Here is a 23,776-nt window from a genome sequence, read left to right on the forward strand (position 1 = left end):
CCTGTTACCCCAGTCCTCATGGGCCGCTCATTCCAGAATAGTTGGTTGGGAAGTGCCCACCATTACAGGGAACCATTCACTCAACAGCCTGCTGATATTGGGAACAATCGCAATGCACCATCTAAGGGCTAGAGGCGATGATGGCAGAAAATCAGCGCAGATGAAGGCTACAGCTGCCCTAGCCTCACAACATTGTGGCCATCTTGGTGGCTGCTGTGGCCATGCCCCGACCTTTAGCCTAGTTGAATGGCTAAATTGTGGTGCTGCTCCAAGATTTCTGATTTTCTTTCATTTAAGTACAATTTTAATTCAGTCCATGAGCGAAAGTAAGGGCTTTATAGCTTGTCCAGGTCTTTGTGTGTGGTGTACCACCCATGATTATCTTGTAGGTCCAGGGGCGTATCATGTTGATCATTGTATGAAAAGCAGCGCATGAGGGGTGCTCAAGGGTCACTGGAAAGGAGTTCGGATTGTGAGGGGGTTCTCAAAACAGTATTTTGTAAAAATAACATGTATCTGATAGAGAGTACTAGCCGCAGATTACTTAGCATAGAATTATCCCCAGGTGTAAGACTGGATCCAGAAATTTTTATTTGCCACCGCATCTCTGCACGCCGGGGGGCGGTACCACGTGACTCTGCCCTGAAGTAGTCCGTGGGCGTGACGTCAGCAAGGTCACATAAGACTCACCTCGGCGCAGCAACGTCAGTTTTTCTTTTTTCAGCGTGCAGCGCGGATCCCGATCGTGTCCTGGCCTGTCTTCAGGCCTTCTTTTCAAGCTTTGCATTGAGGAACTGTATGCGAATGCCTTCGGGCTTCAAGACGTGTACTTCTTGTGCACGTCTGATGTCGGCGACGGACCCTCACCCCATCTGTATGTGGTGTTTGGGCGAGCACCATGCATCTACGGACTGCAACGCTTGTCAGCACTTCAAACCGAAGTCCCGGCGGGAGCGCCGGATGAAATTGCTGTTGACCCGCTTGTCCTGGTCGGTGTCGTCCCAGCGTCCGTCCCCTACCTCAGAAGCCAGGAGCCGCCGATTCCGCCTGTGTCATCCCTTCGCCATGGCCCCAAGTGCGTCGCTCGCCCGCTGGTAGGTCCTGCAGCTTGTCTCAGAGGCCTTGTCCTCGTTCCGCAGAGGGCGCGAGTTGCCCTCGGGACGTGCGCCCTCGCCCGTCGCCGCCCTACCCGCCGTTTCCTGGCGTTGGGGCGACTAGGGCCCAAATTAAAGCCTACACTATAGCTCTACAGGCTTCTTTGGGCCCTCCTCCTCCTGAAAGTCCGCAGATCCCTTGCCTTGCTCGGGGCCTTCTGCGGAGTCGCCGGCGGCTTCCACCCCAGCACCGACGAGTTAGGCTTCAGGTTTTGGGGGTGTGGTGTCGTCGAGGTGCGGCCCTGAGGGGCTCCCTTCTTTGGCCCATGGCGTCCCTGTCTCCCAGCAGATCCCTACGGGGCTCCCTGTGGTGTCGCAGGAGATCGCCAGGACTCAGGGCTCGTCCTGGGTCCCCCTCTGTCCTCTAGGCAGGCGGCTGCCTTGTGTAAGGTCGAGCCGGTGTCTTTTTGGCGCCTTTCCTTAGCCAGCTCTAACCCCGCCCCATTCTCCTAGGGAGCACATGGTAGTGGAGGTCGACTCGGCGCCGCCGATATCCACTCCGGCGCAGATCGATGTCGCACCTGCGCCTGTGGCGGACTCCATGGCGCCGTGCCAGCGTCAGGTCCTCGACCTGTCTCAAGAAGTTCCTTCCTCTCAGAGGTTTGTCATCTCCTGATCTTTTTTTCACCCGAGACGGGACGCCGCGTCGTTGCTTTTTCACCGGCGTTTACTAGGGTGGGCTCTTCGCCGTCCCCGCGGCCTCAACCCTTGGACCCGCTCTTCCGCAGCTTGCGGTTGGTTGCTCCGCCGACTTCTCCACTTTCCCCGGAGGCCCCTCAGGTCCCACACTCGTTCGTGGATCCTCCACTATTCAGGGGCTGTCTGTTTATTCCTCCAGCTGGACTTGGGGATGGACAGCTTAGTTTACAGCCGTCGCCCACGGAGGAATTACTTTCTCACCAACGAAGCCCTACGGAGGCCAGTGTAGCCTTTGTTCAGTCTATTTCCACGGCCGCTGGCATTTTGCGAATGGGTGATCCCGTTACCCCATTCCCTACGGATCATCTGTTGGAAGTTCTCCACCAGGGCTCTGGTGGACGGGAGCTGCTTCTTCTATTTGAAGTTTCGCTCCACAACTCTCTTTTGGGGGCGTCCTGCCACGTGTGATCCGGTGCCTCAGCCGCTCCTACACCGTCCTGCTCTGCATGATCCAGTCTGCCTTTCTTTCCCCCCTTCTACTCAGGGCCCTCTTCTGCAGACTGTTTTTCCATCCTTGTCTTTGGTGTTGTTTCCTCTGTCCCTGGAGGCCCGGTGGTTGGATTCATGGGGGCGTAACATCTTCGTTTCCTCCAGTGCTGCTTTGCGAGCGCTTAACACACTTTGTGTGTTGGCCAGGGCTACCTCCAGCCTCTGGGATTCTATGGAGTCCCTTCTGTCTCGTGTCTCCAACGAAGGTGCCCGCGCTGATCTACGGCACCATGTGTTGGATGGTTGGTAGTTGGCCGCGTTTATTCTCTATGCGGCCTTGGATGTTGCTGATGCTCTCGGCCGTGTTATGGCCAGTTCTGTGGCTCTCTGTCGCCATGCTTGGTTTGCAGGATGGTGTTTTTCCTGAGAATATTAATGAGCGTCTGGTTGACCTGCCCTTTGATGGGGTTCTTTTGTTTAACACCCATGCGGACTCCGCCAGTCAACGTCTCCTTGCGGGTCTCCGTCCTCCTTCCCCTCCGTAAGCTTGGTTTGTTTATCCTCTGGGGTCTGATGGTAGGCGTTATCCCATTTTTTCCTGGAATCTGGTGTTTTGATTGGCCCCTCTGTGTGGTTTGATGTGCCTTCGGGGTCCCTAGGTTTGCCCTGCTCTCCTGTTGGCTGCTGGTACAGCCCCTCTGGCAATTGTGTATCAAATCAAATCAAATCAAAATAAGCTTTATTCGATATTACAAAAGAATATCATATAAGCATACAGTAACAGAAAAATAATACAGTACATTTAGACAATTTCATTCAAGTAAAAGGGTAAAGAAAAAGATGCAACTTAAATAAAAGATTAAAAAGAGGAGTAAATTTAGGTAGGACCTTGCGAAGTTCAAAATCACTCCATGATAGCTACGGCCAATCTAATAGAAACCAATACAAAACAGCCTTATAAACAGCCAGAAACAGTAGGACAGGGTCCCAAACATAATTAATTCCCTTCCACCCCCGGGTTGAGATGGAAAAATAGGGGTTAGAATTAGTTATTACCACTCCAAGTGTTTCCCAAAAAGATCATGATGTAGAGGGTATGATTTCGAAAAAGGGGGAAAACCAGGGATTGAGGGATAGAAGTCATATAAGTCCCATATAGATATTGGGCCGTCTGTCTCTTGTGGCGGCCAGGTTTTCAAGTAAGGGACAATGTTTGTGGCTCTGAATCTCACGAGTACCAGGTCCCCAGGAAGATCCTTATGAAGAGAACCCAGCCAGTCCACCCTCCTGATGCTCCTTATTGCTCCATATAGGTGACGAGGCAGTGGCCTATTTGTTGACAGCCAGAATTTGGTTTTGTTAAGTAAGTCATGTTGGCTCTCAATTTTTCCAGGTGGAAGAGCAGGGACGCCAGCAAGTATGCACACGAATGGGGCCGCTTCTGGTGGTAGATGGATTGAGTTAGTCTTATCATGAACTGCTCTAGGAGCGGTCAACTGGGGAAAGGAGACACTTGGAGAGTGTTTGGTTACTTTTTGCCCCACTGTACTAGGGCCAGTTAGTTGTATTTGGCAGCTTTTATCCCGTACAGATGGTTTGAAGCCTTCGTGAGTAGGAGGTGACTTTGGACGGTTGAATGTGTCACAGTGTTTGTCAGCCAACAAATTTGACTTGATGGCTGACTCTAATCCAGTAAGCCTATCCCCTAACATGTTAATTTTTTCCAACAACGGGGCTATCAGAGAGCTAAGCAATTGTTCAATGAGCGGTAATATATGCGGGTGTATAAGAGGGCTTAAGGGATCTTGGGCCTCAGCAGTCGGTGGAATCGTTGGAGAATTAACAAAGCGTAAGCCTGGAGGCGGTGTTTGAGTCCTTTTCACAGATGAAACCTGGGGGGGTGCGATATGTGGACTACAAGTTTTGTTGAGTAATGTGGGCTGCTCCGAAAAAGTGGACTTATCTGATAGTATGATGTCGCTTTTGGGCGAAAGGGGGGTTTCTGATGGTGCATAGGTGGTTTGACATAAGAGGTTTAGCTCGTCTAACCAAGAAAACTTTTGCCCAGTTCCTGCTACGCTAGCTGGGTGATCCACTTTAGAATTCATGATAATAAGGGAATGCCAACAGATGTGTGAGAGATAGTCTTTACCTTCGTGATGTAGTAACAGGTGTGGAAGCCAAGGGGGGTGGCCCGCCCCGTCCTCCTCAGGTCCTCTGAGGGCCACAGAGGGCCCGCCCTTTGCCCGGGCTTAGCCCGGCGCTGTCCGCGCGCGTCCCGCGGTGCGAGATGTTGTCCGGTGCTTTGTAGCACCTCCGGTCGCTGGTGGTGGCGTGTGGAGTGCGCCGCGGGTCCCGGGGCACCTGGGAATTGTAGTTTGCCGTTGCCCTCACGGCGCGATAATGGCCCGCTGTCCCCTGACAGCACGAGTGAAAGCGCCGCCCGCTAAGCCGTTGCCCTCACGGCTGGACGCGGACACTGGACCTCAGGTAGGTCCCCCCACACTGCAGGATGCTGTCCGGTGCTTTGTAGCACCTCCGGTCGCTGGTGGTGGCGTGTGGAGTGCGCCGCGGGTCCCGGGGCACCTGGGAATTGTAGTTTGCCGTTGCCCTCACGGCGCGATAATGGCCCCGCTGTCCCCTGACAGCACGAGTGAAAGCGCCGCCTGCTAAGCCGTTGCCCTCACGGCTGGACGCGGACACTGGACCTCAGGTAGGTCCCCCCACGCTGCAGGATGCTGTCCGGTGCTTTGTAGCACCTCCGGTCGCTGGTGGTGGCGTGTGGAGTGCGCCGCGGGTCCCGGGGCACCTGGGAATTGTAGTTTGCCGTTGCCCTCACGGCGCGATAATGGCCCCTCTGTCCCCTGACAGCACGAGTGAAAGCGCCGCCCGCTAAGCCGTTGCCCTCACGGCTGGACGCGGACACTGGACCTCAGGTAGGTCCCCCCACGCTGCAGGATGCTGTCCGGTGCTTTGTAGCACCTCCGGTCGCTGGTGGTGGCGTGTGGAGTGCGCCAGGCAATTGTGTATTTTTTGGCTGATTGATAAGCCGTATGTGGTTCTAACCGCAGGTCCTTATGTTATTGTTCTCTGATTCAGGATTTTTTCCCTAAGAGCGGTTGCCATGTTTTCTTTGGGTCGTGTCATACCCTAAGTGGGGTACTTGTAGCTATTGTATACCTCTATCCTACGCTGGGAGGGTGTGGATTCCCCTTTGCGGGTTTCTCGCCTTTCCTGGCGTAGCTGTATAGCGCTTGTGCGGTTTCTTTGATCTTGTCCGGGAGTAGCTTGCGCTGCTCAAGGTTCTGTCATTTTCAGTATCCGCTGCATCGCTGGACCAGCTTTGGCATGCCGTCGGTGGTGTTGTGGTATTCCCGCCCTTTTTTGTCCGGCGTTTCGACCTGGTACTCTGTCTGGTGTTCCAGCAGGGATAGTGTTAGCTGTTATTTTTCCTGTGTTGTGGTTGACGGCTTTAGTCCGTCCTACGTATTTCTCCTCTTCTGGCTGGTCCCTCTTCTTTTCGTCGGTCGGTTTATGTCTGGAACGGTCTCCCTTTGGGGTTGTTCTGGATTTCCCTGGCCTTTGCCTTCGTCTTGCGCTCGGCTTGGTCTGGACGCTCGGCTTCATGGTACTTGCCAGCTGTGCACGCCTGCTCTTTCTGGTCCACAGCCGGGGACCGTGGCATGTGCCCTTGCGCTCCTGCCTCTTGTTCTGCTGGAATCTGGCGAGACTATGTCTTTCTTCTCACGCCTGCCTTTCTTGACTGTGGAGCAGTTCCTGCCTTGTCCGCTGACTCGAGGCTGAGGCCGGTTCAGCTGTCCCCTTCACTGTGTGTGTTCTCCTGTGGAGGGCTTTGCCTCCATTTCTACCTCTTCTCCTTGGAGTTCGGGGTGATTCTTTTCTTTCTCTGTACTCCTCTGCCATTATCTGTCCTTCCGGAGCTTTCTGGCGGATGTCCCTGGTACCTTGGATGGGCTAGGGGTGTCCTGGCCTCCCTTCGCCTCGTCCTTGCTTCCTTCTGCTTGGTGGGCGCCCTTCTTGTCCCCATTACACATCCCCTGCTAGGGATCTGTGTTTCATCCTGCTGGGGGGCTCTCTCGCAGGCCCTCCTCCCTTCTGGGTATGGCTAGGGTATCTACTCTACGTTAAGGAATCTACGGCTAGTAGTCTCTATCAGATGTACAAGTTACTTACCTTCGGTAACGATGTATCTGGTAGAGACGATTCTAGTCGCAGATTCCTTCACGACCCGCCTTTCCTCCCCGTTCTCAGAGGACCTTCAGCTTGGTCTTCTGCACTCGCCTGTCTCCGGGGGGGGTTTTGTCTTCTGCGAGTGCCCTCTTTCACTTCCTCCCTAATGGGATGCTTGTTCTGTCTGTTTGTTTGATCCACCCCTTCCTTTCTGGTGATTGGTTGGTTGGTTCATGGGTACTTCTGCGTCCCGGCACCCTGGTCTTTCAGTGTGGGGCCTACTCATGCTCTTCCCCCTTTTTTTCATTGCTTGAAATTTTTGACGCCTCTGCAGTCTTCTGAGTTGGGGTCTCTTGGCTGTGCCTCGACCTGTAGCTCTTTACAGGAACTGCGCCTCTCCTTGCTGGTGTTGTCTTAGGGTGAATTGTCGTTACTCTTCTGGTCTTGTTATCCCTCACTGTTAATAGGCTGGGGTTGCTGGCCTCTTTCGTCTGCTGTGACGTTTTTCACATGCTTTTCCACCCCTAGGGAGGATGTCGTATTTGCTTGCAGGTTCCTTCGCAGTAGCTGTGCTTGGCTCTTCCTTTCTATGACTTCCGGTGCTACAGTGCCTGGCACTCTCCCGAATGGTGCTGTTTCTCACCATTTGTTTCTTCCCTTTCTGTTTATCTGATTTTTTCGCACACTGTTCCCATATTCTCACAGTTTTTGTTTGTGATGCCTCCGCGTTGTGGCGTGGAAAAGTTCTCTGAAGAAAACGGACGTCGGCGCGCCGGGGTAGGGTTTATGTGACCTTGCTGACGCCACGTCCGCAGACGCCGTCTGGGCAGAGTCACGTGGTACCGCCCCCCGGCGCGCAGAGATGCTGTGGCAAAGAAAATTTTCCAGATCCAGTCTTATGCCTTCGGTATAATTCCATGTTAAGGAATCTGCGGCTAGAATCGTCTCTACCAAATACATTGTTACCGAAGGTAAGTAACTTGTATTTTAAGACCCTCACAACAGAGACGAATGTGTGTGTTTTTGTCTGAGTGAGTATTTAAAAATCCCAGGTGAAATCAACAGTTACCTTACAAAACTCGACTGAAAGCTATGCTCAACTATTTGTTTAATAATACATTTATTAGGGTACTATAACACCCCAAACACCTCCCCTGAACGATGCCCTGTCTAGGTCACACAGTTTCACTTGACATCAGAGGACTTTTTACCATAAACTTCACCACAAACGTGTATGTGAGAAGATTTCACCTAGGCTGCCCTATAACCACTACAGCTCCATATGTTAGGGAAAGGAGAGCGCAATATGATTTCATAATCGTTGCCAGCATGTGCTTCGGAGGTGGTGCAAAAAGTGCCATTCTTTCCTCCTCGAAATAGTCTTCTTTACACTCCCCTCTGATACATTGACACATATTTGACACGTTTTGGTGCCAGTTGTAAATAACTCCTCCACAAAAGCCTGGTGCCTGCAAGCTTGCCATCTGCGCAGAAAGATAAATTTTTTCCCACTTTTGACGCTTGCTTAATGACCTTTGAAATAGACATATCAACTGTAAATTGCTTCTCAGTTACTCTTTCCCTTCTGTTTGCAGCAATGGCAGATGAGTGTGGCTCTCAGCGAGGGCGGCGGCCTATTCTCCTGCTCCATATGGAGGTAAGTCTTGGTGGGTCTCAAAGTTTTCGAGGGGAGGGGGGATGAGAAGCGATGGGCCAAAGTGGATGGGATATTCTGGCGTTATTGTATTATGGCCTTTCCTTTGTTGCATGTTGTAACTGCCATGCTGTAATAAAGTAGAGATTTGCAATTGGTACTTGTAGGAAGCTGTCTCTCTATATAGTAGATCTGAATGAGGTACACTGTGTAGAGTGTCCAAGCAACCTTTATTGGTTTACAGAGGCAAAAATGATAACACTAAATGCTCTCTTTTGTGGTAGTGTGGGTGAGCAGTTTAATCTTAACAGAGGGTAGTGCTAAGCATTTGTTGTACTTACAGAAGCAATAAATGATACATGCACTCAAAAATAAATCCGATACCAATTTAGAAAAATAATTTGTATTTTTATATAAATTATGATACCAAGAAGTTTGTTATCAAGTAAGTACTTTTTTTTAATTCGATTTTTACTGGTAAGTAAAATGTTCACTTAATTTTTTCTTTACTCGTTAATGCTTTCCTGTGGGGGAAAAAAGGCATATGTTGCATACAGTTATTTAGGGTCGGTTTCTGGGTGCCTCTTTCAGAACTTAGAGTTGTTGGGGGCCAAGGTACAAAGTACCACGAGCAGTTACGTGTTACCTGGCCTGGGGCATCCGGGTGCAGAGTTTCTGGTTGGGTTGGTAGCTTTGCGTTCTACACCGGTGGAACCAAGGGGGCCACCTTAAAACAGGCTGCAAAGTACATGAGCTCCCAATGGGGGCTCAGGTCACAAGGTTCGTGGAAGCAAGATAGCACTGTTGATTCTCTGGTACCCGGGCTGGGACACTCGCGTGTAGAGTAGATAGGTCAGCTGGGCTCTGTGCATTAAGACCCTTGCAGTTGTGGGTCTCTCTGGTTAAGGGTGCAGAAATCAGTACAGCTGGGCCACTCTGGAAGTGGGTCTCTGCAGTGCTGACGTCCCTTGATGGCCGCTCGATCTCGGTGTAGTGGGAGTTCGATTTGGACTCTCACAGGCTGTTTGGTGCAAGGGGTCTGGTACCCTGGGTGGGGTGCTGTACAGCTCTGTTCAGTCCTGGTGTTTTTCTCTCTTGATGGGGGACAGATCCAACCTTCGGGAGCACAGGTACCTCTTCCTGGGCGGCAGCTGCGTCAGGCTGGCCGGTAAGCGGCAACACAGTGAACTGGACTCAGCTTCTTTGGTGCCTGCGGACTGCAGGGGAGTAGTTCCTCTACCAGGGAGATTGCTGGCAATGTGTGAATGGCTGGCAGTCTACGGGGTTCTTGGCAGTTTCTCAGCTGCAGGACGAGTCACTTGGTCACAACTGTCGAGACTGATGTAGACAGGCAGGGATTTGAGCCAAAAGTCCACAGCAAGTCTTCAGTTCGCATTTTCTCACAGCTCTTCTTCATTTTCTCACAGCTCTTCTTTATTTTCTCACAGCTCTTCTTTATTTTCTCACAGCTCTTCTTCATTTTCTCACAGCTCTTCTTTATTTTCTCACAGCTCTTCTTTATTTTCTCACAGCTCTTCTTCATTTTCTCACAGCTCTTCTTTATTTTCTCACAGCTCTTCTTTATTTTCTCACAGCTCTTCTTTATTTTCTCACAGCTCTTCTTTATTTTCTCACAGCTCTTCTTTATTTTCTCACAGCTCTTCTTTGTGTTCTTCTTCTGGATATGTCAAATCAAAGTTCCTGGCATCAGTAGTGCCTCCTAAATACTAAATTTAGGGGCATTAAGGGCATTGACAGGTAGTAGCCAATGGGTTGCTTACCTTTTAGGGTGACTACTCGTCCTATATGACCACTTGTGTGTGAAGAGGACATAACCGTGACCCAGTGAGCCTAATTCCACCAAAAACCAAGATGGCGGAATTCTAGTTTCGATGTTCATATCAGGAAACTCGCTTTCGGGTTGGAACTAGTCTGATCGGGAACACACCTCCTGCCTTGCTAATTTTACTACCTAAACTGGTGCCAGACGGGCTCAAAGCAGGGGGGGGCATTTTCCCAGTCTGTGGGAAGCTTGGGTTGCATATCGCAAGTGGACCCCTCGTTCTGTTCAAAGTAGTGAAGCAAGTGTGTGCTGATGGTGTCTCTGTATACCGCTTCAAGAAGGACTTTGTCTGCAGTCTCCACATTGATATCAGTGCCCAAACTCACCCCTCCCCCATCTGAACCCAACCCAAAGAGGGCTGTGATACGATATAGTCCGGCTCAAGTACTCAGAATCTATCACATCTGAAAGAGACTACTAGTTATAGATTCCTTACCTTAGAATTACCCCCAGGCGTCAAACTGGATCCGGAGAAATGTTTTCTTAGCAGTACCCCAGCGTGTCGGTAGGTGGTGTAGGTCGACTCTGTGTCCAGCACTGTGGTCGCTGGAATGACATCACGGTTTCTAGTTAGACCCTGCCCCTGCGGTCAGATCTTTCCTTTTCCGCGCCAGCCAGCGCAGATCCGGAGAGAGTTGGCCCCTTAGTCGCTTTTTGACTCTTTGTCGATGTCTTTTGAGTCTTTCACTCCTGGTGCACTAGGGATGTCCAGCCGTCGGCTCAGTTTCAAGTCGATGTTGGTTACCGATCTGCACCCCGTGTGCCATTGGTGCCCTGAGCGCGACCATGACCCGAAGTCATATTGCGACTGCCGTGCCCTGAACCCAAAGTCTTTGTGGGAGTGGTTCCGAAAGCTTTTGGAGGCCCGGCAGTTTGCTCCGCGCCCCTCTAGGTCCCGGTCGCTGAGCCATCGCCACTCATCATCGAAGTCTTCGCACTCTCAGGCAATTCCAAGCACAAGAAGAAGGCGAAGAAGCGTTGTCGCTCTTCGCCATCTTCCCATCCCTCTGCTGACGCTGGAGCATCATCACTCTTTGGCTTATTCATCGGAGCCTGCTGGGACGGCTCAGCACTTCCTTTCTTTTACTTGAGCCAGTTTGTCCCCTGCCCAGCTTCGTCAATTTTACGAAGCGCTGCTGAACATCTGTGTAGTACAAAACACAAAGATATGCCAATACTGATGATCTTTCATTGAAAGATCACATGACCTGATCTTGAAAAATATATTTTTTATTTCTCTTTCCTTTTTTGTTTGTATTCAAAAACTTTTCATTTTTAGAAACTGTTTCTTTTGTTAGATACGTGCAACATTTATATAGGAATTTAAACATACACTGAAGTCACAACTAAACAATAATGATCAATGAACACATTAAATGCCACATTACAATCATAGTACACAAAAACTTCACATTACAGATGAATAACATAAACCACATATATAGCTCTGGTTCTGTATGTTTTTTATCAACCACAATAATATTTACAACCAATATCCCTGGGTAGTATCTTGCTCGATTTAATTTTGATTATTTCCAGAGGTCAAGACCAAAGGGTGACCCTACTGTACTCACTCCAATTTTTTGAAAGACAAACACAAGAGAGGGGATTTGTGAGCAGAAGTGGTATATACATTAACCTGAACACATATTTGGGCAGCCCTACTCTGCAGGCGCGCCTTCGGACCCCACAGGCTCGGCTGGGGCCCTTGGCCTTCGATGCCTGAGGCTCCAGCCCTGGCGCCGCAGGGTCCCCAAGGATCCAGGCCTGATCCGGATCTGTGCCGGTCGACCTCAAGGTACCGTCCCCGGCACTAATTCCAGTGGCGATGCCCATGACGCCTGTTTTTCCCCCAACCAGCGTCGACCCCAGCCTCACCCCTGACGCGGGCACGGTGCCGGATCGATGTCGGTACCTGAGGGTACTTCTGTACCGCTGTTCATCCCCAGCGTTCCCTACCGCCCTGAGTGGCAGCCAGAGTAGGGTGAGGAGGACTGGGAGGGGTCTATTGACCCTCTAGCAGACCAACTTGAGGAGACGTACTGGCGAGAGGAGTTGGGTGATGCCAGTGGTCTGGTTACCTCCTATGCTGTGGTGTTGTGTAGGGTGACTGAGGCCTTGAGCTTCCTAAGGTGGCTGTCAGGACTATCCTCCTGACTGAGGTGCTTCAGCCGGCAGCAGCCTCTTCGGAGTCCCTGCTGCCTTTTAATGAGGCTCTCACTGACATCCTTCTGGGCACTTGGTCCAAGCCCAACACAGGGGCTCCTGTGGACAGGATGACTGCCCAACGCCCTGCCCCGGGTGACCCACTTTTCCTCTCACCACACCCTACCCCCGAGAGCTTGGTGGTCCAAGCCTCGTCTTCTTAAGGCTGCATTCCCTACTGCTCTCCCAGATTAGGGATCCAAGAAGCTGGACCATATTGGAAAGAATTTGTTTTCTTCCGCCAGCTTAGGTCTGCGGTCGATGAACACTGCATGTCTCTTGGGGTGATACACACGGTGTGGGATATGGTTGCGTAAGTGCTTACCCACGCTGTTGCTGAGTGTCTAGATGTAGCAAAGTTAACCATGCGGTGTGGGCTGGATACCGCTGACTCGCTGGTTAGAACGGTTTCCTCGTCGGTAGCCCTGAGGCGCTACGCCTGGCTGAGAACGTCTGGCTTCTCTGGCAATGTCCAGCCCCGGGTCCCCCCTCTTCTGGCCCCCCTCTCTTGGCTCTCCTCCTGTTCCCTCCTCCTCAGTCAAAACACTAGGCATAAAACTTAACTCCCAACTCACCCTTCACTCCCAGGTCAGCTCTGTGGTATCTTCTTCCTTCCTCTCACTGCGTACTATACGCAAGGTGTCCCGGTTCTTTACTTTTTCTGCTCTCAAACTTATCATTCTGGCCATGGTGGTGTCCCGCTTGGACTATGGGAACGCTCTGTATGCCGGTATTCCTGCATACAGCTTGCGTCGCCTACAACATATCCAAAACCAGGCAGCCCGCCTGGCTTTCAACCTCCCTAAATTCCATCACTCTACCCCACTTCTGAAATCTCTCCACTGGCTCCCCGTGCAAGCTAGAATTCAATTTAAGCTCGCATCCATCACTTTCCTGGCCCGATTGGATCTGGCACCCGCCTTCATCTCCTCTGAGATTGTTTCTTATGTCCCCTCCAGGGACCTACGTTCGGCTTCCCAGTCCCTCCTCACCATCCCTCGCTTCCGGAGAAAGAAGTGGGGCGGCTCCAAATTCGCTATTCTTGCACCTACCCTCTGGAATTCCCTTCCCCTTCATCTCCGTGCTATCACCCTCTATCCCCAATTCCGTAAAAGTCTTAAAACCTACTTATTCATAAAGTCCTTTGAATAAATGTTCCTTCCTCTCTCCCTGCTCTCAAACCTCAGTCCCCGCTAGCTACAGCGCCAAGAAACCGCCGGTATACGTGCGCTTTAAAAGTGCTTTTAAACTCAAACTCAAACTCAAACTCAATGTCCAATCTACCCTTTTGGACATGCCCTTTGATGGCTGTCGCCTGTTTGGTGACAAGCCGGAAAACGCGCTCAAGCGTTTCAAGGACTCTCGCCGTATGCAGTCTGCCTTTCACCCCTTTTATGGCTACGGAAGGTGTGCTTCACCACGTTCCACAAAGAGCCACAGGGCTGCCCAAGCTACCCAGCCTCTGCGTGGCCGGGGACGTGCGACCCAGCGTCGGGGCTACGGGGGCCAGCGGGCAAGCCAGTCCACCAAAGCCCCCCTGCAGCAGCATCCAAACCTTCCTAGTCCGACCTTTCAGGGCCACCAGTTGCCAGTGACCGGCAGGATCTGCCATCACCTCCCCCACTGGCACAAATCACGTCGGACAGGTGGGTTTTGAAGATAGTCCGAAGGGGCTACTTCCTCCCCTTCGGGACTACCCCTCTCTCCATGCCACCAACACTCCATCGCATGTCGGAGGAGCATTTAGCCCTTCTCCACCAGGAAGTTAGGACTCTCTTGACCAAGGGAGCTACGGTAGCCCGCGAGCATTTTTAGTTTACCATGCTCCCCTTTGGTCTTACCAGTGCCCCTCCGGTGTTCACAAAAGTGATGGCGGTGGTCGCAGCTCATCTGCGCAGATATGGGGTTCCAGTCTACCTCTATCTCGACGACTGGCTGTTGAAGGCGGGCTCACCTCGGGCTGTTGTCTCCCACCTCCAGACTACTGCAGACCTCTTGCATTCGCTGGGGTTCACAGTCAACGTGCCGAAGTCGCACCTGATTCCCTCCCAGAAGCTCCTTTTCATCAGAGGATCTGGACACAGTGCAGTTTCGGGCTTATCCTCTCGAGCAGTGTGTCTGGGATATTCGGGCTGTGATACCGATGTCTCAGCCTCTATCCCCGATTTCGGTGAGAATGACACTGAGGCTGCTGGGCCTCATGGCCTCTTGCATCCTGCTGGTGGATCATGCCAGATGGCATATGCAGGCTCTGATGTGGGACCTGAAGTTCCAGTAGGCGCAGCACCAGGGGAAGCTTTCTGATGTTGTCCAGATCTCGGAGGGGACTGCAAGTCATCTGCAGTGATGGATTAAGGACCAGGATTGGGTCAAAGACAGATCCCTCTCCCTTCCCCAACCAGAGTTCACAGTAGTGACAGATGCACCACTCCTGGGATGAGGCAGCAATATGGGAGAGGTGGAAATGAGAGGCCTCTGGTCTCCGGCGAAGTCCGGGCTCCACATCAACCTTCTGGAGCTCCGGGCGATTCTTTTTGCACTGAAGGCATTCCTTCCTTCTGTCAAAGGAAGAGTAGTACAGGTGTTCACAGACAACACTACCGCCATGTGATACTGCAACAAACAGGGCGGGTGGGTTCATAGACCCTATGTCAAGGGGCTCTTTGCCTTTGGACATGGCTGGAACATCAGGGCATATCTCTGGTGGTTCAACACCTGGCAGGTTTCCTGAACGCCAGGGCGGACAAACTCAGCCGCCGGTGCCTGGAGGATCACGAATGGCGTCTTCACTCAGAGGTGGTACAAGGTCTCTTTCAACAGTGAGGAGAGCCTTGGTTAGATTTATTCACCACCGAAGAGAACGCGCCATGTCAGCAGTTCTGCGTGTTGGAGTTTCCAAGGCGACTCTCGCTCTGCGATGCTTTTCGGCGCGGGTGGAGTTGCCACATCCTGTACGCCTTTCGGCCTGTACACTTATGCATAGAGTGCTGAAGAAGATCAATCGTGACTGAGTCTGGTACCCCGAGCTCTTGAGCATGGCCATCGACCATTCGATTCCTGACCTCCCTTTCTTGCTGTCCATCCGGACAAAGTAGTCCTCCATACTAGGCCCTATTTTCTGCCTAAAGCGGTGAACCCTTTCCACATAGCTCAGACTATCACATTGCCCACCTTCTTCTTGCCTCCGCACCCTTCCAAAGAGGAGGAGACTCCGTCTGGACCCAAAACGAGCGTTGTCTTTCTACCTTGACTGCACTAAAGACATCTGGAGGGACGATCAACTCTTCGTGGGTTATGTGGGTACCAGGAAATGTCGGGCAGTGTACAAACGTACCATCTCACGATGCGTTGTCTAATGCATCTGTTGTTATTTGGCTATGGCAGCTACTACTGCTTTGGGATATGGAGTTCCGTTTGTTGCATCTTCCAGGCAGCCATGTGATCATCCCTGCACACATTTACTAAGCATTACTGCCTGGACAGCCAAGTCCGGAGAGACACCTTTTTTCGGCCGTTCTTTTCTGCAGGACTTCCTGGTGTGAACTTAGTTTGCAGAACCACCTCCGGGGTTGGTATTGCTGGGGTATCTATTCTAAGGTAAGGAATCTACATCTAATAGTTTCTCTCAGATTAACAAGTTACTAACCTTCTGTAAGAGACATATATTAGTTATATATTCCTTACCGCCCCACCCATCCTCCCCGTTCTGCGAAGGGACTTCTAGGGATAGGGACTCCCTTTCAGGGCCCTAGTTTTGTGCACCATTGGTCAGTGTCTTGCATGGCTCTGCTCTTCTGGCTTGGAAAGTCGTGTCAGAACTGACGTCAATGCGCTGGGGCGACGTCTAAGTAGACACTGTGACGTCATCCGGGTGACGCGCAGGGGTACTGCTAAGAAAAACAATCTCCGGATCCAGTCTGACGCCTGGGGATGATTCTAAGGTAAGGAACCTATAACAAATATATATCTCTTACAGATACATTGTTACAGAAGGTAAGTAAGTTGTTCATCTGAAAGAGACTTGTTCTTGGGCCAGAACTCCGCTTTACAGAGAATGTAGTCTAGTCTAGTGCGTACTTGGTGCCCGGGGCATAAGAGTATTCCGTCTCCCCTGGGTGAACCATTTGCCTATCATCATGTCGTTTGCTACCTCTGTCCAGTGCCTAAAATGTTTACTCGCGCAAGCCTGCCAAAAATGGTTGGTAAACTGCCATTTTGGAGCATTACCAAAGTAACAAAATCCCTTCCCAAAAATCTATTTGTGGAAGATATATTAGACTTTGGTTGGAAACCTGTTTCAAGTGTGTGTTTGTGTTTATATGTACTAAAAACTTCTAACAATTCTTAAAACAAATAAAGGGGATGTAGTTTATGGTGGGGAATAAAGGCAGTGGATGCCTTTTTTCTGGAGGGAGGGTTGGGGAGGGCACTTTTCCAAGTCTTTGTATATTAATACAGATGTATTGCGAATAGTTCCATTGGTCCTCTTACTCTTCCAGAGCCTGTGTTTTAAGTGGCTCCCCATTCAGTGGACAGTTAGTAAATGTATCTCTCTGTTGAAAATGCAAGGTGCTTTTCTGTGGATCTATGTCACACACATGTTCTTGCTCCCTTTTTACCATCTAGGCCTCAAGGCGTCTCCTATTTGTACTTCATGCAGTTCAAAGTCGAGGTCAAAGGATGCACCATTGAGTATGCCGAAGCCTACGTAAGTTAAAGTTAAGCAACGTATTGTATGGTATGGGGTAGTTGCTATGTCTGACTGAGATTATGTGTAGAGAATCTACAGCAAATCATGTCCGGGCTGCCGCCAAGAGCTTTAGCAGACTGCTTGTGGGCAGTCACTCTCATCTCATTCATTAGTGTTCAAGTAAATCTGAAATAATCAAACGAAGGTTTTGAAGATAATCAGATTACTTTGATGTGCCACTTAATTTCCACTTGAAACAGCTATTTTAAACAAAAACTTTGGGCAGAACAAAGTTTTCTCAACTTGCATTCCTTCTTTTGATGTTAGCACTGAGGTGTGGAAAGGAACATCAGAGTATTTCAGGGCTGTACCGTAAATATTTTTATCACATCTATTCCTGACCCACAAGTGGCACCTACAATGCATCCTGAAGTCATTCTTTGTGTCTGTTAAACTAGATGACTAGTTAAGTTGGTTTTAGGAACTCAGACCTCGTGTTCCCATATTTATTGGAGAATGTTAGAGGTGCAGTTTGGATGGGTTGTGAGGACGCAAAGTGAAGCCTGAACTCCAGCGTGTGGAAGGGAGTCTGCATCCCCAGAAAAAACAGTGTCGAAAGTTGTCAAGAGTGTTGTGGCCGAGTGAGGGCAAACAAAGTGCCAGATTTAGCAACTACAAGGATACTGCGAGAGACAGGCGGGAGCAGGGAGACCAGGGGCAGCGAATGAAGATGACGAGGGAAACGCGAAACAGCAGAGCGAGGATGACGAGTGAAAGAGAGACTAAGAGCAACAGAACATATATGTATGGCGAGGAAGGGTGGAGATGGCAGAGAGACTGCCACCAACAGAGAGATAGTGGAGAGGGACTGTCAGCAGTGGAGAGAGAGAGGGTCTAGCAGCAACAAAGTGCTGGTTGCAAGCTAGAGTAGAAATGGCGAGGCTGATTGGCAGCAGAGGGTGGAAGGTGAGGGAGCCTGGCAACAGAGCGAAGGTGGCATGGAAGATTGGCAGCAACGTAGAGGAAGTCTGGTAGAGGCAGAGCGGACTGACAGCAGAGTGAGACTGGGAATGGAGAGTGTAGGCAATATAGTGAGGATGGCAAGGAAGAAATCCAGCAGGTGAGTGAGATAGGAGACTGGCACCAGCAGACGGGGGATGGTGAGGGAGACTGGCAGTGAAACAGTGTGGCAAGGAACACTACGAGGATTGCAAGTAAGGAGGTTGACCAAGTGGAAATGGCCAGGGCAACTGGCAACATGAAGGAGAAGAGTGGTGGATTTAAGATGGAGAACACAGTAGGTGAAGGCCTAGACAGTGGATCTAAGATGAAGAGAGAGAGCACAGCAGGTCACCGCTGAGCCAGTGGATCTAAAATAGAGTGAGAGAGGTCACAGCTGAGCCAGTGGATCTAAGACGGAGAGAGTACAGCAGGTCACAGCTGAGCCAGCGGATCTAAGACGGAGAGAGTACAGCAGGTCACAGCGGAGCCAGTGGATCTAAGGTGGAGAGAGAGAGCCCAGTGGGCGCCAGCTGGGCCACAATGCAGTTTCTTTGAGGTTGAGTGACTACAGTGTTGAAATATCTGCTGGTGCTGATTGTGGGAGAACATGCTTTCAGATCAGAGCCTCGCTGACTTGAAGCACTCAAACTAATACTGCGTAGAGAAGCCTGACATTACTCAATTATCCTCCTCATTTGCAAGTGATCTATCTCAGTTTTCTATGTGGATTTTCTTTCAGTCGCAAGCGGCGTCGAGTGCCCATAAAGACCTCCCACTGAAAAGGGAAGAATACGAAGTTGGTGAAAGTACAGGTCAGTGTTCGTGTGGGTTTGACATTGTCATACAGAATTGATGTACTTGTAAGGTGACAACTTCCCCTGGAAGGGTTCTCCAGGCACACTGGGTCTGACTGGTACAGAAAGGGCCCCAGAAGAAGCAATAAACTGTAACCCAGTGCAGTATGGTAATGCCCACCCATTGCTTCCTCTGCTTGACCTTCTCTCTGATTTCAGTAAAGGTTCTTAAACCTTCGATCATGGTTTGCAGGCTGGGCGGGCAGCTCTTCTGTTGCTGGTGTTCTCTGTTCTTTTGTGGAAGAAATGTTTTCTCAGTAAGTGGTTTCACAATTCTCTCCTTTGTGAAATGAACAGTGTTATATGTGGAATACAGTCGTTAACGGGGCACAGAACGATTGTGGTTGTAGTGACACAATTACTTTAACTGCCATTTGCTTTATTTGCCCCCCACAACATGAATTTCTTAAACTCCTGACCTCATGGGAGTAAGTCTCTTTGTGGTTTACCTTCCTTTGCATGGTGTGTTTTCTTACCCTTGGTCCCTGCCTTTCCCTAGCTATTGCTTCCAGTAAGGACTGTGCGGTTCACAGTGGTCTATGATGATCACACTACAGTTGAGTAGTGAAGGACCCCGGGACCCTTACCAGCCGGGCTGGGATGTGTGCCATTGATTTCATCCTAAGCCAACAGGATGTCCTGCAAAAGTATAGACCTCTCTATTTTAAGTGGGCAATTATTGACTTAGATGGACTTGTAGTCTGTATTTTCATAAACTGTCGGGTCTTACCAGCTCTATAACCACATACGAAACATTCTCCTACAAAATGAAGGGGCGAGGGGAAAGATTTAAACATCTATATCATCCTCCCAAAATAATATTTACTGAATAACAGTGGACTGGCTACAGTGGCCTTGGACTCTCTTTAGCCACCTGTCCAGTGAAAGATTCCACTGAGGCTCAGTACATAGTTTATGGACAGCACCAGATGGGGATAGGGACCGATGGGGGATATATGAGATGATAGGCTGCAGCACTGGCGTTGTGTTACACCAGACTAATTAGCCCAAGTAGAAGATGGATAAATAAAGAAACAGTAATACCCTTTCCCGTCTGCCAGGGTGCACTATGAGATGAAAGGTTTTTCCAAAAGGTTTCTGGCCACCGGTTGGTCAGGAGACTAAGATGGTCACCTTCACTCGTTTCCTTCTTGCCACATGCATGGTATGATTTTAAGACACTATAGAGGTTTCCGAACTTGTACTCTGTACACACAGCAAGAATATCCTGCAAGCGTGGGCACTCACACCACCATGGCGGACTCGCACCCCAAAGAACTCTGACCCTTTTAGGACATGTTCTGTGCTGCACAAGCTCACTCCTTTACGGATGCAACATGGTTTCTTTTCATCGAGGCATGCTTGCTATTGTTTCTGTGTCCAAGAAGTTTGCTTTTAATTTGCTTTTCCGTTCTCTATTGGCACCTTACAGACGTCTCTGCAGTCAGGATTGTATGTTTTTAAATATTTTTAATTAATACTTGTGTTCCTTTGTTTGCAGTGATGCACAAGCAAGGGGCGTTCAAGTCTAATCTTGCCAAGATTGTGATTGTAGCAAAACCTCAGCACCACGAGCTTTGATCCTGGATTCAAACCGTGCTGGGCTTGTTGTAGGCTACGACGGGACTTCTCGCTTGTTGATGGTCGCCCATGCCAAGGGTTTGTTACTGACATGTTGGACTCTAAAGTGACGGATGTGGCACAGAAACTCTTTTCCAATCATGGACATGTGAAACAAAGCAGACTTTCCTTAAGCAGAAGTTTTTATGTTCGGTCGGTATATCTTTTTTCATAGTTTTTTGGTGAGGGAAGGAAAGATATTTGTCTTTTTCAAATACGACCTTGAGCCTACTGCATTCTCAAAACTCACTGTAAATGAGGGAACAAATAAAGCATCAAGTTACATTTTCAATAAGACAAAATCTACCAACGTCCTTACTTTCTAAATTAATGGATCAACTCCTTTTTTTTTTTACTGCGAACTCTGCCTCTTGCCGTCAAACGAGAAAGCTGGGAAATTCTGGATGGGAATGCAAGTTGGATATCTGTGCTTACTCAAATGTGCCTTTTCTGTTCTCACCTTATCCCCTTCTCTCCTGAGTGGTTTCCCATTCATTGACCAGACGTGTTTCCCAATGTTTTCATTGACTTTGTACGAATGAGTCTAGACTGACTTCCACTTCCTTTGACATTTGTAGACCCTCTCCAAGTTGTTTATATACATATTGTAAGAGTGTATGGGTAAAGCTCTTCTGCGACAAATATATATTTCATCATGGAAGCGAAAGATTTGCAATCACCAAAAGTGTATAATTGGCTATGTTTTTTTTATCCTGATGCTTACTGATTCTCTGACAGCATGCATCCTTACCTGCTGGAACACAGTATACTATTTCTACTTTCCCAGCTCTCAAAGCACTGATGTTTGATTGCACCTATTGGTGGTGATCTTGAAGTGCTAGCTTCCTGCATCTTACCTTGAAAGAGTGAGATCCTTGCAGGGTCTCTGCCTGCACGCTTCTTGTATCTGCAGCTTAAATCAGGTTGTTAGGCTGTGGTCTAAACTCTGCACTCCCCGCAGTGTAATACAAGGCCTTGGGCTCCCCACTGAATGCATGCTGGTTGTTTCTGTCCCAGAAACCAAGGTTATTTGCTCTATAACCTGCATGGCTACTGTACCTGCTGTAAGATTATCTAGTGGCGTTGATGCTCTGTAACTGCATTTGTCTGGCTGTCGCTTTACAGTGCCAACTGCTTGCCCTTTCCGCTTGCCAGGGAAAGGGAATGGTCTCTGGGTGCTCTCTTGCTGCATGCTTATTGTACTTCCACTCAAAAGATAGTTCCTTAAACTGTGCGCTAAAGGCAGACTTATCAAGCTTGTCCTGAAACCACTGAGGTGCTTAGATGCTCTAGCTGCATGCTTTATAGAACCTGGCATTATAATGCTGAAGTCAAGGGTTTCTGTCTTACTGCATGCTTTACGCAGGGTCCCTAAAAAAGCTAGTTACCTGATTGCTGGTTATAAGGCAGCCCCAACAAGCTTGCAGGAAGAGCAATGTCATTTATGGTTCTCCAACTACAGACTTATGGATCGTCCCCAGGAAATGCATGTTTGTGACATCCCTTTGGTCATGGTTCTAGTACCGCCTGGGGAAACGGAATCCATCTTCACAGCTTTGTAAATGAATGCTGATTCGTCAGTTTACTTAAAACAGCGTAGTCCTTGCCCGCTCTCTAGCTGCACACTTGTTGCTCGAGCACTTTGAGGTTTGAATGGTTCGCCTGTAGTATGTGCTCTCATAGCAAAGTCCTGGAGTACACTAGGTCTGTGCATGCTCGTGAAACGGCAAGTTACTCGACTGCTCTCTACCGCATGCTTGTTGTGCTTGCCCTGACAATAGCAAAGTCCTTATTTGATCTACGATTGTGGTCTTATGTTACATGCCTGGAAACAGAGTGATGCTTGATTGCTCTCTTACTGCGTGTTTATTGTACCTTCACAGGAGATAATGATGACTTTCAATTTGTTTTTATCGCTGAATTCTTTATTCTCTGATTTGGAACCTGCAGTCTTTTCAAGTTGCTCCCTAGAAAATCATACTTTTTGTACTGACCCTGGAAAAAAACTCTGGTCTGCAGCACAGATGTAAATATCACTAGACCAAGAATTGGAAACCTCTTATTCACCTGAAGACCAAGCCCAACCAGCGGGCTTCCAAAAGCGATCGCACTCTCTCTCTGTCAAAACCAGAAGTGAAGTCCTCTTCATCTTTATTCAGAACATAGTTTGTTAACTTCAAATAATTGATGCTATCAAAGGTGCTATTGCTAACCTATTTTTACTTGCCCTGTGGACAGAGTTTTTTGAGGATACTCAGTGGAACTAGTGCCTTGTTGTACCTGTCCTGCAACAAATGGCCTAGCTTGCTTCCTAGAGGAACTTGCAGTTTGTGTTGCTTCTTAGCATGCTTACGGCACATGCCCAGTAAACTGTAATGCTGCCCCCCACTAGAGCGCCTGTTGTATATACTTTACATAACAGAAATGATCATCTTGTAAGGCTTCGGAACACTTTCTACCTAGGCCAAATCACGCTTCCATCCAAGAACGACCCAGAAGTAGCATGCCACCGATCGTCAAATGCGTTTCAGTGCCTCGTCTGTGGCATGAAGTGCTATGTAAATGCAATTACAATCCAATACCAGGTACTAGGCTTCACTTTGTAGTCCGCTGCCTATTGTAAAAGCTTTGGAATCAGTCTTAAACTGCACTGCGTAACTGCTCGCTCATTGCATTTACTATTGAAAAAGTTATGTTCTCAGGTCAAGCACGCTTACTGGTCCAGTCCTGATGCCAGTAAAGTTCTTGGCAGCCCTGTGGACGATTCATGTTTAGGCCCAGCTTCCTAGCACATCTGTTTACAGGATCTAGTGTTAGCAATTATTTTAAACATGCATATAGTTTGCTTGGGCTCCATTCAGAGGAGTATTTCTCTCTCACCTCATGCTATTGGCTGTTTTTTGCAATGCTCGAGGGGCTATTTTGCACTCGAAAAAGAACACTAAATCACTGAACGCTGTATTCTTTGTCATATAAGTGTGGGCTACTGAAAATATATATATTTTTTAATTGCAGCAGACTTTAATCTTTTTAGTTAACTTTCTCATTTTACCTACTGGAGGTCTCAATACACATTTAGATACAAGCATTGGCAAAGGTGGGAGACTTAAATGTGGCAACACGGCATACACAAATGCTGTTCGCATACTTTCGCTCATTAATGACAGACCAGTTGGCACTGGTATTTTAGTTTAATCTGTTCTAGAAACTGGGATGTGATTGGAGGTTCCTTTTTGCAGGATCCTTGTCACCCCTACACAGAAGTCTTGCTCTCCTAAGGGGTGTTTTCCATACCAGATATTTCATGTTGACAAGGGAAGGCCTTTGCCTGCTCCCTTAAACGGCACCTCCCAGGAAACAGAGGTGTTTTTGGTTGCTGTCTACGTTAGTGCGCTTTACGGTATTGGTTTATGAAGTCATATGGACCTTTAGTTC

The 23,776-nt window shown here is 49.2% G+C and overlaps 1 protein-coding gene across 1 annotated transcript in view; it reads left to right on the forward strand.

The window, feature by feature from the left end:
• The window catches only part of MYDGF (myeloid derived growth factor), a 45,807-nt gene extending 25,164 nt beyond the window's left edge, over positions 1-20,643 (forward strand). The window contains exons 3-6 of the mRNA XM_086947058.1: positions 8,069-8,130; positions 16,802-16,883; positions 18,607-18,679; positions 20,223-20,643. Of these exons, the coding sequence (XP_086803184.1) occupies positions 8,069-8,130; positions 16,802-16,883; positions 18,607-18,679; positions 20,223-20,302 (297 nt within the window). The 3' untranslated portion in view covers positions 20,303-20,643. The remainder of the gene's footprint in view (positions 1-8,068; positions 8,131-16,801; positions 16,884-18,606; positions 18,680-20,222) is intronic.
• The last annotated feature ends 3,133 nt before the right edge of the window (positions 20,644-23,776 follow it).

Source organism: Lissotriton vulgaris, chromosome 12 (assembly GCF_964263255.1).
Source record: "Lissotriton vulgaris chromosome 12, aLisVul1.2, whole genome shotgun sequence".
In the NCBI taxonomy this organism is placed as follows: domain Eukaryota; kingdom Metazoa; phylum Chordata; class Amphibia; order Caudata; family Salamandridae; genus Lissotriton; species Lissotriton vulgaris.